The 18827-nt window shown below is 50.0% G+C and overlaps 1 protein-coding gene across 4 annotated transcripts in view; it reads right to left on the reverse strand.

Annotated features, from left to right (window-relative positions):
- Positions 1-215: 215 nt before the first annotated feature.
- Positions 216-18827, reverse strand: part of EXOC6B (exocyst complex component 6B) — a 305909-nt gene continuing 287297 nt past the window's right edge. For 2 of the 4 annotated variants that reach the window (XM_059817520.1, XM_059817518.1), the window contains 3 exons: positions 5268-5380; positions 3167-3178; positions 216-365 (listed from right to left, as the gene is read on the reverse strand). In XM_059817520.1, coding sequence (XP_059673503.1) covers positions 239-365; positions 3167-3178; positions 5268-5380 — 252 coding nt within the window. In that variant the 3' untranslated portion in view covers positions 216-238. The remainder of the gene's footprint in view (positions 366-3166; positions 3179-5267; positions 5381-18827) is intronic. The other 2 variants (XM_059817519.1, XM_059817517.1) reach the window with 1 other exon arrangement.

The following is an 18827-nucleotide window of genomic DNA, read 5'->3' on the forward strand; positions in this document are numbered from 1 at the left end:
AAACCCCTGAAAATAGGAGTTTATAAGAGGCGACTCCTGATGCCACCTTCACAAGAAGTGCCGCCTATCCTCCCCTGGATTGTTTAACAAGGAACGTTTTGTCATCAGAGTAGGTTTCATGAATACTATACAGGTGAATAAAAAAATACATATATTCTCTTTCAACAAGAATCCCAAGTCCAGGCATGTGGAAGGCTGCGGTGCAGGGACCGGCACGGGCAGGACGTCCCCGAGTCCCTCACGAGTGATGGCTGTTGATCAGGCTGCGGAGCTGCTTGGCCACGGTGTCTATCAGCTTCTGCTTGTCCCTCTCGTTTTTCCGAAACTGGGCAAAAACGTTGTTTTTTCTGCTCGTGTCTCTCATCCTGCGCAGAGCAGAAACAGGTTATGGCACAGGTATCGGGTGCTCAGCGTTGCACCCAAGCCCCACGAAGGAATCGCATGGGAAGTGCCTGTATGAAAGGCTCTGATAGAGAGAGGAGGTGACTGCACCTAAAGGCTCTACCCCGATTTTTATCACGTATTTGTGTACAGACAGGCATACCAAGCCATGTGCAGGCTTTACAGTTTGCATTTTCGCTTTAAACCCCGCAAAACCCAATCCATGTCACCGTAGGGTCTGTCTCTAATGCCAAAATGCACGAAACCCTAAAGCCTCTTGTTCTCCCCTTCCAAACAGCTTTTGCTACGTCCCTACGTCACCTTCCGAAGTGGTAAATGACAACGCTGTAATGTTAGGAGGAAATTAAAAAAATAGCATCAAATCCACAGCATTAAGGCTTCTTATTTGAAATGGTGCATTGCATGCGGCCAAGAGATGCAGCTTTTGTGGCAGCCGGAAAGGTTCGGAGTTGTGAACTTAAAACGTTATACCATACTATATAATATAATTTATATTAAAGGAAGGAATCCAGCACTGGTTTCCCCAGCTTAAAAATCTTCTTGAGAATTGTATTTTTTTAAAATTACATTTAGTACATGAAGGAGCCCACGGGTCTCCACGAGGTCTCCCAAAAGCCAGAGACAAGAAGAGCGGGTGGTGGGACGCGACCTGAAGGCGAAGCTGGTGCAGCTCCATCCCTCTCCGCCATGCAAAGCTGGGGGGCCATGCACGCTTGCATTCGCGGATGCGTATTTTGGGGGGAGCCAGGCCTTGTTGCACGCTCCAAGCGTGAGCTTTACGCAGGCAGGGCATGTGCTGGGAAGGGAACCCACCCCACAAGGGTCAACCCTTCAACAGCTCCTGAAGGTATCAGGCTCCCAACATCCAACTGCTGGTTCCCAGCCGGCACCGCTCTTTTATAATACCACAATTTGTAAATTATTTTCTCGGTAAATGAGATCTGGCAGAGGCAGATGGCTTTGGATGAGTCACATAAGCCTGTGTTTTTGGCTTTGGGGACCTAAATGAAGCATTAAAGTGACTGGGACACAGCGCGGATAGTCCCTGGGAAGTTGGCACTTCATCAAACCAGGGGGTTTTCGAGTTAACCAAGCACAAATCAAACCTCTTAAAACTTATTTAACCCATTAAAAAAAAAATCTAAGGTTTTTCGTGCTTCAATCTTCCTAAAAAGAGCCAAAGGGAATCTGAAATGTTCCCAAAAACATCCAGCTTGGAACTGGAAACAAGGATAACAACTTTATCCCAAAGGCTAATTTGCTAAAGTTGTAAGTGCCCAAAGACACAGGATTACAATTGAGCTGCTCTCCTAACAGTAACAAGATAGCTTGGAGCCCTTTTATTCAGCAAAATAAGTATTATTTTTTTTTCTTTCTCTATTTTTTTTAACCAAAGCAGGTTGCCAGCTGCTCTGCCGCAAGAACCAGGGAGGGATCGCACCGACGGGAAGCGGGGTTTTCGAGTCGCACAGGTTAGAGGTGTCACAGGATCATGAATTTTGGAAATAACCATCCTCCCGCGGGACTCCCCTTCCTCCGGCAGCTCTGTACGGCTCCAACAGGCTTCAAACCACTTTACCAGGAGGGCTGAGAGTTCTGTTTCTATTTCACAGGCTGTGTGGGGACATCAGAGGCTCTGAAAGTAATCCTATACCTTCAGAAACCTCCACCCAGCGCTGTACCCATCACTCTCCATCACTGCCTGCTGCAGTTACCCCCAGGTAACGCGTGGGGAATCTACAGCAGAGCATCCTCTGCCCTAAGAGCCCTCTCATCCTGGGCATCCTCCGAGCCATCTCCGATCCCGTGGGACCCGTTCAGGTCCATGAAATGTTTCTGAAGTAATGCGTGTTGTGTGCAAGAAAACCTTTGCACACGTTTGAATGATTAGAATGGATGATGAAAGCTACTAGATTGGGGTGAAAAAGCAGTCAGAGCACTGATCCCACAACAAACCCACATAGGTGGATCTGTTAAACTGGGGATGAGTGTCTGGGAGGGGTGGGAGCCGCTGGTATCTCCAGACACCACGTGAAGGCAGAGGCACTAAGCTATTAAGTATTATTAACGAATTAAGTTGCCTACAGGACACAAAATCCTGCAGAATTTGGGTTGTGCTGTGCCAGGGACCAGGCAGCGTAAGGGAGCGGCTGCATGCTTGGGAGGGGCTGAGCTTGCAGATCTGCTCGAGGAGACCATGCCGGCAACGTGGTCAGTGTCAAAGGCATTCAGACAGCGACGCCGAATGCCGTTTGGTTTCTTTTCCAGCATTTGGCTATAGGAAACACCCTGTCCCTGATCAAGCAGTGCATCCAGACACCAAGAATATCAGCTTTGAAAGAGGGCGGCAATGCTTTCGAGCAGCTCAGCAGCTCTTTGGAGGAGCGATACTTTTATTTCTTTAAGCATGTGCCTGCAGAGCCCTGGGACAACCGAGTCCGGTTTTGTAACACGGTCCCTGTGCATTAGCGCAAGAATTAAAAGTAAGAGGAAGGGAAATAGAGAGCTCAGCGCTGTCCCCACCCCTGTCAACAAACACCACCTTCAACAGAGCCAAGCTTTGTTTAAATTAATCTATAAGAAAAAAAAGCAACAGCGTAAAAGCTCCTCTTTTAGCTCTAATTAGTGCATTTGAGACGATAAAGTTACCAGAGGGAACCGTTTCAAAGACAGCTTGCATTTAGATCATTTAGTGCTCCATTTAAACCAAACAATAAAGTCACTGCAAGGTGAGGGTAAAAGCCCAAGCAAGCAGCATACTTACACTCGTGATATCCTATGAGAGATGTGTGATTAGGAAAAGAGATAATGATGAAAACAGGTTACAAAACGAACCAGCAGATCAGAATTTCACGTCGCCTTGTCGGCAAAGCTCGGCTGCCTACGGAGCGGGCTGGGGAAGTGGGCTCAGAGTGCGGAGGGGAGCAGACGTGCCTGAAGCTACGGTCAACGCAGAATCTCAGGGGAGCTGGAGGATGATGCCCGGAGACTCCCCAAAGGGCCTGAAGCCCGAGCGGGGACAGGGCAGAGCCCGCCGGAGCATGCAGGCGATGCCATGCCGGCGATGCCATGCAGGCGATACCATGCCACAAGGATGCGGAAGATGCAAGTGCCAACCTGGTGACTCCACCGGGGCTGCCTCCGGAGACCAAATCGGATACGTGAAGATTGCCCTTCAAATGAGATCCTTTTTGGGGACAAGGCTGGCAAGCCAAGCCAGGGATTGTGGCTTTTTAATAACAGCACTGAGCACGGATGCTGCGTGCTCCAGTATTACGTGGCGAAAATAGCCAGGAGCATGGAGCTGCCCTCCTGCTGTCCCACTGCCTTCCCAGCAACTGCCACGGATCCCAGCTCAGTGCCTGCTCCCAATTCCCTGGCTCTTCCAGATGTTTCACGTCCAAGCTCTCAGATTTTTGATAGCTCTTTACCATTTTATTGATAGCTCTGAATATACCACATGCTTTTCCATCATGGATGTCAGGTTGTAAATACGTTGCGAATAACACAACATACTACACAGCACATATAAATACGTATATAAACCCAATGCGATAACGTATAAAAGTGCTTTACACATAGCAACCACCTAAATTTAGTCCCTGTGTACCGCATTGATAACATTTGGAAGCGATGAGCTGCTGTGAAACTAGCTGTTCTCCTCTGCGGGCGAGGAGGCGGTACGGTTACGTGGGCCACAGATAATACACATGCAACTCCCAAGCTCAAAAGCACACCAAGGCTGGTCTTCTAAAGGTTTAGCCCCAACTCTAAACTAGTTAAGTCCTCCTCCACAAGCAACAGAGAACGAGAGGACCTCCAAAAAAACAACTCAAACTCCTCCTCAGGGTCTGGTTTCACGGTAAGCCTAACGAAATCTGACTGCAAACGCGCTTATCCTGCCTGCTCCTCCGTGCAAGACTTAGCAGTGGAGTCCCCACGGCATGAGCTGCTTGGAAGATTATTAATGATCATTTTTGGCAGGTTACTTCTCTGTCAGATGAGCTGGAGACCAGCTGCGAGGTCTGACGGAAGCGAAGGGGCAGGAGTAGGGCTGGTCATCCCAATGGGAGCCTGGAGGTCTACCAGAGAAAGGGTCATCCGGGCCACCTCCTTGACGGGCGGGATGGGTGACCGGTGGCACTTCTCTCCCACCTGCTAGAGGGGTTACGAGCGAAGTGAATCCCACTCTTTGGGTCTGCAGCAAACTCATGGGCTTCCCCTCCTTGCTGCCAGCTTGCAGAACTGGCACAACCTCCCCACGGTGCTTCAGGAGGGATCCCAAAGCCCCGCAGAGGCCACGCAGCGCTCGCCTGGCGCGTCCCGGCACAGCTCCAGGGCTTGGGCTGAATCTGTGCAACACAGGTGAACTACAGGCTTCAAAGAGGCTCAGATTCAGCCTTATCAAAGATCGTGTCCTCGCTAAGAGCAAGCCTTGGAGCCCAGAGCCACCTAAAGACACTGTCTCTGTCCCATAGCTGGGCTTTTAGCACTTGACCCCCTCCATGGATCCAACAGAAGGGAGATTTAAAAATGATTCTGGGGACTTGAGATACACCTCTACAGAGGTAAGACAAGGAAAACTCTACTTAAAAGTGAAGCAAAAAACCAGACCCTCAGCCAAGTCAATGCGTTTTGATACAAAACCTGGAATTCAGGTTAGTGGGATAAAATGGGAATTTTCTATTCAAGCTCCCACTGTCCATCCAGGGGTGAAATCTTTGCTTCCTGCATCACAAGCAGCCTCCTGCTCCCCAGGCTGCTCCACCCAGCACCGTGCGTGATGGAACGAGCTGCTGAAACACGCGCTTGCCCAAAGCGAGGTGGGGGTGAAAACCATCCCGGGTGTCCGGACCCGCACTCACTTTTCCAGCAGGATGAGGGCTGTCGTTGGGTTCACGCGAAGATACTTGCACGTGGGTTGCCCGTAGTCAGCCAGATACGTTGACCAGTCCCACTGGATGAAGAGATCTAAGAGCTGAAGCAGCCGCCGGAAAGAAAAAACAAACAGATAGAAGATTTTAAAAAGCTGACGAGAGAGCAGGCAGTTTATCTGAAAACTGGCAAAAATCCTGGGCCAGTGGTGTTAACCACAAAAATTTAATTTATTTAATATGATTCTGCTAATATTTAATTATTAACTTATTCATATTTGGTTATTAATTTATTAATATTTAACTTTAATTTATGTATGGCTATATTAATTCAACCATAGCGCACTATTTTGGGGGTGAACTAGTGCTACAGGGCATATGAGGTCTGAGACCCCCGGAGGAGGTGGGTGGCAAAGAACCCCAGCACCCTGATGCTGGGCAGGAGGGCACTTTTGGGGTCAAAGTCACCACAAATTTCTTCTGTCCCCAAATAGCCCCCGGCATCATTTGAACCATGCTACAAGGATTTCTCATCACGCTTGCACCATCTCAACATCTTCCAAGTGCTGTGTAAGCGTCTCTAATGACAAGAGCTCCCCGAGGAGGTGTGGGACCCATCCAGGAGCGCAGGGGTTTATCTTGGGTGAACACAGCTACTGGAGGAGACTGGGAATCCCAGGTGGTTTCCAGACGTTTGTAAGAGAAACCACCAGTCGCCGGCAGCGGGGGAAGGAATAAGCGGATTAGTTCAGCCGTCCCTGACAGCGCCTGCTCCAGACCCTTGAAATTTGCACCTGAAGCCCTTTACCTCCACAAAGAACCCCCACAGTACCCCATCCCTCCCAGATGATTCAGGTGAGGGATGAGCAAACCACAGCCCAGGTTTCCTGAATGCCCTCTTCCACTCTACCTATTACATCCTTATTTTCTGTGAAACCCGAACAGGAGCTCCCACATCTTTCGCCCACGAGTCCCCTAAGAGGACTTGCCTCTCCACCCACCCACGAGAGCACAGCTGAGGACGTATGAGATGCAGCCTTCATCTCCATCATCTAGAACAGGTTAATTAAGAACAGCTGCATTTCCCCCCCACACCTTCTGCCTTGGATTGCTGCTGTGACCGCTCTATTGCAGGACAGGCTGCCAAGCGCATGGACGTCTTCATCGCCCACGTCTGCGTGTCCCGGCACCCACCGCTGAAGCCCGGAGAAGAAGGAGCATCCCGCGGCCAAGCGAGGACCATAGAGGGCTCATTGTCCCTGCGTCTCCATGGTTTTCCTGGAGACTCCAGCACTGTTTAACAACACATCCCGCCCCGCCAAGAAGGGGATTTGGCTCCTCCGAGACCTTAAGGTACAAAACAAAAATGTGCAACAAGATTCTTTTTGACTATGTAGGTCAGGGCAAAGAAAACAAGCTGTTGGGAACAATCCCCGGGGCTGGCGGGGGGGGGCGGATTAGCCGGGACCTAAGAGGGCTTTTCCAGCCCGCAGTCCCGCACAGCTTTGTACGGCGGCTCCATTGTGTTCACTACAAACCCGAGTTGAACATCATCGGCAGGAGTTTTTTCCAAAGGGCACCTTCAAGAGACAATCTTAAATATGATTTCACAGGCTCTTTTCCTACAGCACAGCGGGACCAAAACTCTTCTATCCGGTTTGCCGGCTGCTGGGGGAAGCTGCTTGGTTGTACAGGCTAAATCGGATCCCCCACAACGCACCAAAGTCCTCTTGCTGGTGGTCCTGCGGGGCTGAACGTGCCTCTGGCAAACCATGACCAAAGCAGCACGAGTTATTGCCATAGAAAGCGCACAGCCAGACCATCAAGGGGCCAGGTAGCTGTTCATGGGGAGTGGAAATAAAGCCCCAGGAGAAAGGGATAAGAGAAGAACCAAAATAAAGAGGCGATGATTAGAAGTGGGTTAGGAGAAGATGAAACAAAAAGCATCTGGAGGTGTTATAAACAGGAGGCTGGGGGGGACAGCAGAAGCTCGGGGAACCGTGCAGGAGCTCAGAGGATGGGTAAGGCAAGGGCTTGGAGAAACCTCCCATGCACGTCTCTGAAAGAGCGTGGCCAATCCAGCATGGGGAGATTTTTAAGCAAAAGTCGGATGAACAGCCATCTAGGGCAGCCTAGCCCTTGCTCTCCAGCTTGGGAGCACGAGCCAACGCTTGCCATTCCCACCAGGGCCAGGTGACAAGTGCAAGGTCCTTGGTCCGACGGCCATCCCCGTCCCACAGCTTTCCTTCAGCTCTGCTCCAACTCAGTTCAACTCAGCCAGGTTGAAGCAATGCAGCTCTCCTGCACGAGGCTGCCAGGCTGCTGGGCTTTGCCGGCGTTGAAGGTGCACCACCACACCTTCCCTTGCGCTGGCACTGGCCTGAAAGGATGGTCGGGGTAAGTTATTTCATGGATCTGTTTTAACACGGACCTGCTGGAGCAGGTCCAGAGGAAGGCCATGAAAGCTGGCCCGAGGGCTGGAACAGCTCTGCTGTGAAGAAAGGCTGAGAGTTGGGGCTGTTTAGCCTGGAGGAGAGAAGGCTCCAGGGAGACCTTATTTTGGCCTTTCAATATAGAGAGGGGGCTTATAAGAAGGATGAGGACAGACTTTTTACCAGGCCTGTAGTGACAGGACAAGGGGCAATGGTTTTAAACTGAAAGAGGGTAGGCTGAGGTTCTCAGAATCACAGAATCACAAAGGTTGGAAAAGACCTGTAAGATCATCAAGTCCAACCATCAACCCAACACCACCATGCCCACTAAACCATGTCCCACAATGCCTCGTCCACACGTTCCTTGAACACCTCCAGGGATGGTGACTCCACCACCTCCCTGGGCAGCCTCTTCCAGTGCTTCACCACTCCCTCAGTAAAGAAATTTTTCCTAATATCCAGCCTGAACCTCCCCTGGCGCAACTTGAGGCCATTTCCTCTCGTCCTGTCATTCATCACTTGGGAGAAGAGACCAACACCCACCTCACCACAACCCCCTTTCAGGTAATTGCACAGAGCGATGGGACCTAACGAACACGTCTTTTACGATGAGAGTGGTGGGCCAGGTTGCCCAGAGAAGCTGTGGAAGCCCCATCCCTGGAAGTGTTCAAGGCCAGGTTGGACGGGGCTCTGAGCAACCTGGTCTAGTGGAAGGTGTCCCTGCCCGTCGTGGGGAGTTGGACTAGGTGATCTTTGAAGGTCCCTTCCAACCCGAACCATTCTGTGATTCTATGATCTTACTCTCATCCATTGCACTGTTCAGGTAGATCCAGCTGCAGGCATTGCTACAAAAGTGCAATAGGCACATTTGAGAGAAACCCCAATCACCTGGGGGTGTTGATCCACAGCCAGCTGAAGATGAGCCAGCAGTGTGCCCAGGTGGCCAAGAAGGCCAACGCCATCCTGGCCTGTATCAGAAACAGTGTGGGCAGCAGGAGCAGGGAAGTGATCGTGCCCCTGTACTCGGCTCTGGTGAGGCCGCACCTTGAATGCTGTGTTCAGTTTTGGGCCCCTCACTACAAGAAGGACACTGAGGTGCTGGAGCGTGTCCAGAGAAGGGCGACGAAGCTGGTGAGGGGTCTGGAGCACAAGTCTGATGAGGAGCGGCTGAGGGAGCTGGGGTTGTTCAGTCTGGAGAAGAGGAGGCTGAGGGGAGACCTCATCGCTCTCTACAACTACCTGAAAGGGGGTTGTGGTGAGGTGGGTGTTGGTCTCTTCTCCCAAGTGACAAGCGAAAGGACAAAAGGAAACGGCCTCAAGTTGCACCAGGGGAGGTTTAGGCTGGATATTAGGAAAAGCTTCTTCACTGAAAGGGTTGTCAGACACTGGAACAGGCTGCCCAGGGAGGTGGTGGAGTCCCCATCCCTGGAGGTATTTAAAAGACGTGCAGATGTGGCACTTAGGGACATGGTTTAGTGGTGGGCTCGGCAGTGTTGGGTTTAGGGTTGGATTTGATGATCTTAAGGGTCTTTTCCAACCTAAATGATTCTATGATTCTAAATAAGCCCCATCCTAAATGCGCTCCCACCCACAGGCTGGACCTTCCCCGAGGGCCGGGAGAGCCAGACTCCCCCCGGCCGGCTCACGACAGTGATGGATAGCCTGTGTGTTTTACAACTGTTTGCCCACATCCATCTTGCCGGCGAGGCAGGTCCGAGGATAGCCGGGGCCGGCACCTTTGGCCCCCGGCTGCCGCACGGCGCAGGGCATCGCCGGCGCTTGCAGGGCTCTGCCGTGGGTCGTGCTTCGTAGGAGAGAGGTCTTGCAGGAGGAAGCCTGACGGTTCAGGGCAAGCTGTCTCGAAACGATTTATCTGTCACATAAATGTGGTTTTATTGGTTTTACTGTTTAAACTTTTCACCTCTGCTGCTAAATCTGAACGAACCAAAAAAAAAAAAAGAAAAAGGAAAGGAAAAACCCGCCTGTGCAGCGGTGCTGGGCTGCGGCGGGCCTGCCGGGGGAGATTCCAAATAAAATATGCAAATACCATTAATTCTTCAAACTAGAGTCTCCTTTTCAAGGCTATAAATCAAACTCGACAGCACATACACTGTGGGGAAAGGAAAAGAAGGGGGGGGGGGGCGGAAAAGAGGAGCTTTTACCGCAATGATATGAAAGTGGAATAAGCTCAGAAAGCTGCAGACGTGCTGCGTGCGCAGAGCAGGGCTGCAAACCTGCAGCTTTCCGGGGCACAAGAAGCATCTTTGCTGCAAGAGCAGGGAGCGGTTCACATATATGTTTATAAAAATGAAGAAATGGAGAATGGTTTGAATATGCCACCAAAAGAAAGGTATTAAAAAAAAATAATTTGGTTTTATACACATATATGAACTTTTACTCAAATGGTGACTGAGGAGAGGGCAATGCTGGAACGAAAGAATTAAACTGGGAACCAGTTCCCAGCCCTGCCCCAAGCTCCCCTTGGCAGGGGCCGAGAAGCACTTTCTCCCCATGTCCCTCAGTTCCACCTCAAAAAACACTTCCTTTTCACTCCCCTTGCAATATCACCATCTCAAACTCTTGAAAAATGTTGTTTTTTTCAAAGCAAATGCATCTTTTTGTGGCCCTCACATCAAGCACAGGGAAAGGATGGTTGCAACTTAATTGCATGCTAGTGGGAAAGGAAACAGGGACTTTGCAAGCTTCTCCCTCCAGATGCAAAGCGAAGCAGGACAGTATGTTCTGACTGACACGAGACAACATGAATCTGGATAAAATTCTTTCAGCCAAGCCAGAAATAATGTAATGTGAATCCAAACTGATTCAAAACACAGCATGCAAGCTCTGCCAGCGTCCCTGGAACAAGATCAAAGAAAGCACCAGCACGCTTGCACCAGCGGCACAGCGGGTTCGCCACAAACCTGGGAGGTGATGCATGGTGGCTAGAGAGAAGGAAGATGGCAGGAAAGGGAGACCCATGTTTTCTAAGATGAAAATAAACCCATGCAAAAAACCCTTGTCCTATCTCAGAGAAGTCAGGATGATGTTGCAGGGATAACTCTAAATATGGGATCATCTTGGCCCCAAGGACCTCACCTCCTCTCCTCAAGCCTAAGAGATGAAGGTCAAGTGTTATTGCAGGACAGATGAAAATTCCTGAATTCCCCAACTTCATGCAGCATCTGGCTCTTCTTTTTTCCTCTTTTCCCTCTTCTGAACTGATGCAGTGCCACTCTGAGCATCCATGCACAGGGATTTGCACCCAAACGCTTTGACCTGCAGGAAACTGCCACTTGAGGTGCACCAAATGCTCTGGGCCCATGGCCAAGTCTACTGGAAGACGAGTGTGATCATCCCCCTTTAGCAGAGGGAAGAGCTTCCCGGGACAGAATCGCCACCACACCGGACACGATGTTACATCCACTGGAGCAGGAAGCAAAACTTGTCCGAAATAAAAGCAAAGAGCAACTGTACAAAACCGGAGCTGCTCCAAGACACGAGAGCAGCCGGCAGTCCAGCCAGAAATGGAAACCACATCTTTCCGCTCGCCGGCACGCAAACTTTTTGCTTTTTTTCAGTCCCTGTCGAAGGGACTCGTTTGCATAAGAGACATGTGCCTCGGTCCTATTAAAGTCAAAAGAGCCGTCATCTCCTCTGCACTCACATCTGTGTCTTCCCTCGTGCCCCAGCCCTTTTTCTTTTTAATAACCTGACTTTGCAGAGCCGAAATCACACATGAACTATCAGTATTTATAAAAGAGCCCTCCCTAGATGCAATCTGGCACAAGAGCCTCATGGCTACGCAGTAAGTGGATGGTGAAAGGAGAAACAACCTGATCCTGAAGACTAACTCTCACTTTATTTCAAGGTCTAGGTCTCTTCCTGGAGAAGTAAAGGCTCAGGGGGACCCTCATCACAGTATCCCAGTACCTAAAGGGTGGCTACAAGGAGGATGAAGGCTCTCTCTTCACAAGGAGCCACATGGAGAAGGCAAGGGGTAATGTCTCCAAGTCGCACCGGGAGAGGTTTCATCTCAATATAAGAAAGAAATTTCTTAGAGTGAGAACAATCATTGCTGGAACAACTTCCCTGAGGATGTGGTAGAGTCCCCACTGCTGGAGGTTTTCAACAAGCGAGGGGACAGGGTGTTAGATCATCTCATCTAGGCTTCCTCTCCCATGAAAGGTTGGACCAGATGATCTTTCCACGTCCCTTCTAACCTGGGCTGTTCTATGGTTCTGTGATTCTATCCCAGAAACAAACATCCCTCCCCTCTCATCCACCACGGTATTTACTCTCAGTAACAAGAGAAAGCATCAAGACTGCTTGAAAATGACTTCCCTCTGCCAACACCATAAGAGTATCAGTAGATCCACCAGCAACAAGACATTGTGAGGGCTGGTGGGAAATATCCAATAGAAAACTAAACCCTCCCTTTGCTAAAAGCCCAAATTAGGGAATTCTTGTGTCCCTGAAGCTGTTAATTACCCTTTTAGTTCTTTTTCCTCCAAGCACACATACAGCAGGAGACAGACTCTTCTCTACTAGGAGTTGTTGACTTTCCGTGGTGCTCAGGGACCACAGGTTGGAGCTGGCCGGAGCCAGGCTGCGAGGTGTTACTGCCTGACATGCCTTCTGCAAAGCACCAACTGCTATTAAAAAACCCCAAAACAAACACCATCCGCACGTGCGCGCACACACCGAAGGATGAAAACGGAATGACGACTCAAGACCATTAGCTGGCAAATCTTGCAACCTTTTTCAACAAATTTAAACGCAATTATCCTGGATTTCTCACATCCAGCCGAGCTAAGGGAATTGGAGTTGATTTGCTGCGTCTCAGAGCAGGAGAGAGCCAGGCGTCTGGAGGAGCCTGGCCTGGGTCTAGGTGGTGCCAACAGCGGGTGTGTGAGATCTTCCTTGCGGTGGGGTTTTGGGAGAGGTTCAGATCAACACAAAAGGAACAGCTATGCCATAGTCATACAGACAAGCTTTCATGAGGAGCTTTATGTCCCCTGGATTTCAGGGTGCAGAGAAGTGTTAATTAAGTTGGTTCTGGGGGTTTCCCAGCTGGAGGCAGCACTCCTGCCCTGAAACCCCCTACCAGGTCATGTTCATGACCAACTGCTCTTGCTTTTTTGGGGGAAAAGGAGGAGTATTTTCAGACCAAGCTGAACCCAGCTCTAAAAAGCTCTGTTATGCCTCCTTTTCCTTATAACCTCTAAGTTGGATGCTTCTCTTCCCCAGTCTTTGTTGCAGGCAGCAGGCGGAATGAACAGCCTTTGACCCGACACCTTCTACAAACCAGCCATGCTTCAGTTTGCCAGAGATCACACCGTTAGCTCACAAACCTACCGAGACCTTTTCTTTAATAAGCTCATTTCACTGATTTAACTCCACAGCTCCTTGAGCAACAAGAGGCTCAGAGGAAGGCGGCACTTGGGTCCTACCATTGTACCACCTAAGCCCACCTGTACAAAGGGACAAGACGCTTCCAGCGGGACCAGAAAAGACCCAGGTAAGACCTGGTCTTGCTGGGTACCTCCATAAAAGCACAAGAAACTACTGAATCGAAACCAGTGCCAATTCCCAGTTTGCCCATGCCTAAGCTTGCCCGCAACCCATCCCCACCACCAGTTGAGCAGTCTCTACCGCCAGCCAGCGGGTAATTGTTATGGAGTACAAAAGCCCGAAGAGTTTCCAACATCAGCAGCCACAGACAAGTACATTCAAAATAATTTATTTTGGTGAGGTTTCAATTATGCCTCGTGGGAAAGTAATACTGAAAGAGAAAGAAATACTCTAACCCGTGGGGAGACGTGGGTTTGGACAATAGCATAAGAAGAAAAGGCACCAGGAATTGGAACATGATGTTTGTTCATTTACTTGTGAAAGACACGGAGGGTAAAATCATGGCCTAAGTGAAAGCAGGAGCGGATTTGTCACCGTTTTCACTGGAAACTAAGATTTGCTCTGCGTATTGAGTGTACTTTGCTCAAGGGGGTGGATAGCACCTGCAGTAACCTGACGTTGCACAAGCCAACGCGATGCACAAGCCAAGGGATCGACACACATGGAGTGCAGGGAAGGTTAATCTTTTTTTAGATGCTTACCAGACCTGACTGCAAGAGAGAGATGGACTTCTAGGAGTTACTGTAGACCAGAGAGTGCTGTCCAGCCTGCTTGGACCTCTCTGTAAAGCACAATAACCCCACGCTCAAGTGATCCCTCCAGGTGTCCTGGGCAGACGTCCCACCCAGGCCTGTCCTTCCTCCTAAACGCTCATGCTGGAGGGAGGAGAATCGATCCCAAGTTCCTCATCTCACATTTTAACTGTATTGATTTTGCAAGTTAAGGCAGCAATTGTAGCTTGCTTTTTTTTTTTCTTTCTGTTTATTTCTATCTGCAGAAGTGAAACAGTTCTTGGAAAAAACATGGGAAGAATCTGGAAAGATTTATGGCAGATGGGACAGTATGTAACCAAGAAAGGTTTGAGACCAACAAGCCTTAATCTGTCCAGTCTGGATTATTTTCAGATTTGTATTATTGCCTGTTTATAGGTTTTTGTACTCTTACATCCGATCGCCAAGGGAAGGTCTCCAGAAAGCTTTTTGCCTGCACTGTGTGTGCAGAAAGGTCTTCTGGTTTTCCATCTGCAAACGTTCATCGTTTATTAGGAGGAAAACCTCTGGCTTTCCACCTGCTTTGCAGTAACGCTGTAATTACACGGGTTGACTTTTCTACTGTTTCAGAAGATATTTATTCCATGGGTCTCGTTAAAATCTTAACAAACACGATTTTACCTGAAAAACATTGTGTTTCTGATTGTAGCTCACTTCCGCACTAATGGCAAAAAAACTCCCTTTTGGGCTAAATATGGCTTTGAGGAATCCACCTTCTCCTCCCAGCCTGCGACATGAAACCACATGAAGGAGCCACGAAAGGTTGTCGGGCTTCAAGTGAAGTGATGCAAAGCAGCCCAAGAGCGAAGGGTGGGGACGCTGAGGATTAGCACGTCGTGTTATGGTGACAGTCTTGAAGACGGCTGGAAAGTCCCTACAAGCTTCGTTCACACTCCTACGGACTTTGATGGTGCAGGATCATGGCTTTAGTCGTTCACTGGAGGCTTGCCCGGAGGGAAGGCTAAACTGAATTCTAGGGAAATCCCAAGTTTCTCTGACGATTGCAAAGGACTCTGCAATGCTGCTTGAAAAAAAACCAAGGCATGAAAATTATTTGGTACAAAAACACTGGGATTTCAGTGTTTGAGAATAAAATCAGTTGGTTCTAGCCATAACTGCCCAGATGAGGGATTTTATGAATGGCCAAAAAAACAAAAGGAAACTCTGCCCTGCTGGATTTAGTAGCCAATTCACATTCATAAAAAGTAATTATTCAGACTCATCAAATTCTCCACACAGGTTCACAAGTTTGCATGGTGCTTTCCGCCCAGAGAAGACAACTGTATTTCTACCCTCCAGATCCTACAATCTACGTAAGACAAAGAGACAATACTGGGCAGCGGCCAAAAGAAATGAAAGAGTCTCGGAAGACCGCTCTCCAGGGACCACTATTGAATAACACTTTGCGTTTCCATTTAACCGTCACAAAGGGGGATTCATTCCCGAAGCAAAGATGTCTCCTTTAGAAGCACTCCCCCGGTAGACTCTCCAGCTCGGATCTTCGGTGGGCACGGCCGGGAGGTGCGTCCATCGCTCTGCCCAGCAACGACGGAGCCTGGCTAAATGCTCAGGGTCAGCATCCAAGGTTACGGGGGCCGAATTTGGGATGCAATGCTTGGAAAGCGCTCAGCTTGTAGGTAATTATTCTTATAAGCATTTTTGAAGCTGTTACGGGGAGGAGAAGCTGGATTTGCTAATGGTAAAAGACCCCCTCTGCTCTGTGGTCGGGAGATGATGGCATCGTGGGTGCAGGTACCCCTTGTAAACAGAAATACCTTCTCTGCTGCTAAAGTCCAGGTGCACATAGCCTCGTGCATTTATCTGACTCACACTTCAAAATCGGCAGCTCCGAAGAAAACGTGAAGAAATAACATGGAAAATTCTAGTATCTCAGCTGCAGGTCAGGATGTTTTAGTAAAGAAGGAGAAGAGTTAACAAGAGCACAAAAAAAGTTCAAAACCCCCTAAACACGGGTCATCAGTGCTACAGTATCAGAGGGAAAAAGAATCACTTTAAATACCACTTTTCTAGGGGAAAATGTTCCCCGTTAAGTGACAGAGCAGGTACTCACAGCCAGAAAGCTTTTGGGCCGGGAGGGGTTAATGCTCCCCATCTGCTGACAGTTCAGCAGCAGCTCTAGGTACCTGCAGAGTGAGCAGGGAAGACACTGAGCCACGTTTTCAGATAAATACAGCCCCGCTTGGTGCCACCGGCAGCCAGGACGTGATGCCCAGATACCCCGGTGAGGGGCACTGCGGGGTGTCTTCCCCCTCAGGGGGGTCCCACCGGCAGTGGGGAGCAGGGACAGGCGAGCCAGTGACCTCTTTCTGAGCACGGCAATTAGGGTCCCTCCTTTCCACGGCAGGAGAAAGCCATGATATTAGAATTAAACCCTTCCCGACGTCCGTAAAGGCACCAGCATCGCCTTTCCCGAGCCCTGCAGCCGGGAGCTCGCCAGGTACCAAATAGCACCACGGGGCCAGCACGCCACGAATATTTTTCCTGTTGCTCAGCTGATGCCAAGTCCTTTGCAAAGTTGCATTTTTCTTTTGTTTACACATTAAAAAAGGGGCTAAAAAAAAAAAAAGCAACCAAGAGGTGACCTCTCGCTAACCCCAGCCGGTCTATGAGAAGCTGCTGCTGCCTTCACCTCCCAATGAACTTTCAGATTATCTCAGACAAGATTCACCTTGCATTGAACTTGTACCCTGTGCGGCAGCACACAGTCACGTAACCTTGATTAAACATTACAGCACAACGCGGCTATAAATTTAATGAGCATTATCGGCGCGCTTCCTCCTGTCGTCCTCAGGCAGGGGGAGCGATGGAAACGCCGGGAGCCGCTGGGAACCGGCCTGGCGTGCACCGGCACGGGCAGGAGATGGAGAAGCAGCTATTTGAGGGAATAGGAGAGAGATAGAGCAGCTCCTGTGCTGTCCTTTGCTCCTGTGCATGCAATGAGTTGTGTACGGGCTCTGAGGCAGCTCCCACAGGAGCGAGTGGCTCCAGGCACCCACCGTGAGTGGGATGACCCATGGAGCTCTTGCACAGTTTTCTGCTCAAAGGACCCAAGAAAAAGCAAAAAGAAAAGAGCAACAAGGCACTATAACGGGTCCGGAGGTCCCTTCACCCAGCAGGAAACCCTTCTCAGGCCATGGCCTCCTAAACTCTGGCTGCCCTCTCACGCAAAGCATTGCAGCCCGTCGCTGTCCTCCCATTTATTTTCAAGACACACGCGTGACGGGCAGCAGAGGCAGCCGCCTCTTCATCTCCCAGCTGACACGTAGGGAAAGGGAGAGCTCAGCACCCGCGCTGGCGACGGCGATTCCTGCCGCAGAGGTCACTCGGCCGGTCGAGAGGAGAGTGTCTGGGCGGTGAAATAGATAGGCTCAAGTTCAAGTGCTTCAAATACCTTCTTTTTTTTTGTTAAAAACCACTCAAAACTCAACTCATATATCCCCTGCTTTTCATGATAACTTCCTCCTTATCCTCGGCGGTTTTGTTTAGCAGATCTATTGTTCTCGGCGAGTCTTGCCCTGGGGTCCAATTTGACTGTGTTCTCATTTTTCCCCCTATGTAACTGATGCTTATTTCTTTAAGCTCTACTGTAAACAGAAAACACACTGCAGTGCCCTTGCCTGGCTTTGCAGGAGGCAGGCTCAGACCTGGAACTACTTCTTTTTGGTTTTTTATATAGGAAACAAAAAGATTGGGCTTGCTTGCTTTGAGGATTCAAACACCTGCGGGAAGACGGCTGCAGTACCCACGGGTGGTCCGGGCGCGGAGCGGGGACCACGCGGCTCCAGCGCTGGCTCTGCTGCTGCTTCGCTGGATAAACGGCCTTTTTCTGTTTGCAAGGCTGGAAACATGCCGCTTTCCTCGTTACAGACCTCTTTAATGTTCATTAGGGGCGGGGGCCGAGGAGGTAAGCAGCATCATTTGGAAGTGGCATGAAGTTCTTCGAAATGCTCAGGGTGAATGAGAAAACCAGCAGACAGCATCCCCCTCGATGCGGTGGCACATGGGAACAAATATAAAATAAAAATAAAACCTTTGCGGAGGGAAATGCGTCTTGGATGGTTTGAGGAACACAACAGGAGATGGGGATTTGGGAAGGGTGGGTTATGGGAGCACCAAGATGCGGTTTCGTACTCCCCATCACTTACTTGCCATGGGTTTGGTCCTCACCCAGAGAAACGTCCTCAGCCCAGCAGACGGCAAAGGGGGAGCTGGGGGGATGCAAGAACTGCTCGTGCTGCAGCACTAAGGAAACATTTTGAGCAAAATGGGCATTTTTTCCCCCATTTGCTGCCCTCACGGCTCCTCTCCGCCCTGGTTCCCACACCAGCTTCCCAGGAGAATCATAGAATCACAGAATCATTGAAGACAGAAAAGACCCTTAAGATCATCGAGTCCAACCCTAACCCCAACACTGCCAAGTCCGCCACTAAACCATGTCCCTAAGCGCCACGTCTACACGTCTTTTAAATGCCTCCAGGGATGGTGACTCCACCACCTCCCTGGGCAGCTTATTCCAGGGTCTGACAACCCTTTTGGTGAAGAAATTTTTCCTATATCCAGCATAAACCTCCCCTGGTGCAACTTAAGGCCGTTCCCTCTTGTCCTATCACTTGTCACTTGTGAGAAGAGACCAACACCCACCTCCCCACAACCCCCTTTCAGGTGGTTGTAGAGAGCGATGAGGTCTCCCCTCAGCCTCCTCTTCTCCAGACTGAACAACCCCAGCTCCCTCAGCCGCTCCTCATCAGACTTGTGCTCCAGACCCCTCACCAGCTCCGTCGCCCTTCTCTGGACACGCTCCAGCACCTCAATGTCCTTCTTGGAGTGAGGGGCCCAAAACTGAACACAGCATTCGAGGTGTGGAGAAGACCTACTCCAGCACAGCTCGCAGGAGCCTGCCCAAAGAAGATGGATCC

This window comes from Gavia stellata, chromosome 5 (assembly GCF_030936135.1).
Source record: "Gavia stellata isolate bGavSte3 chromosome 5, bGavSte3.hap2, whole genome shotgun sequence".
Taxonomy (NCBI): Eukaryota; Metazoa; Chordata; class Aves; order Gaviiformes; family Gaviidae; genus Gavia; species Gavia stellata.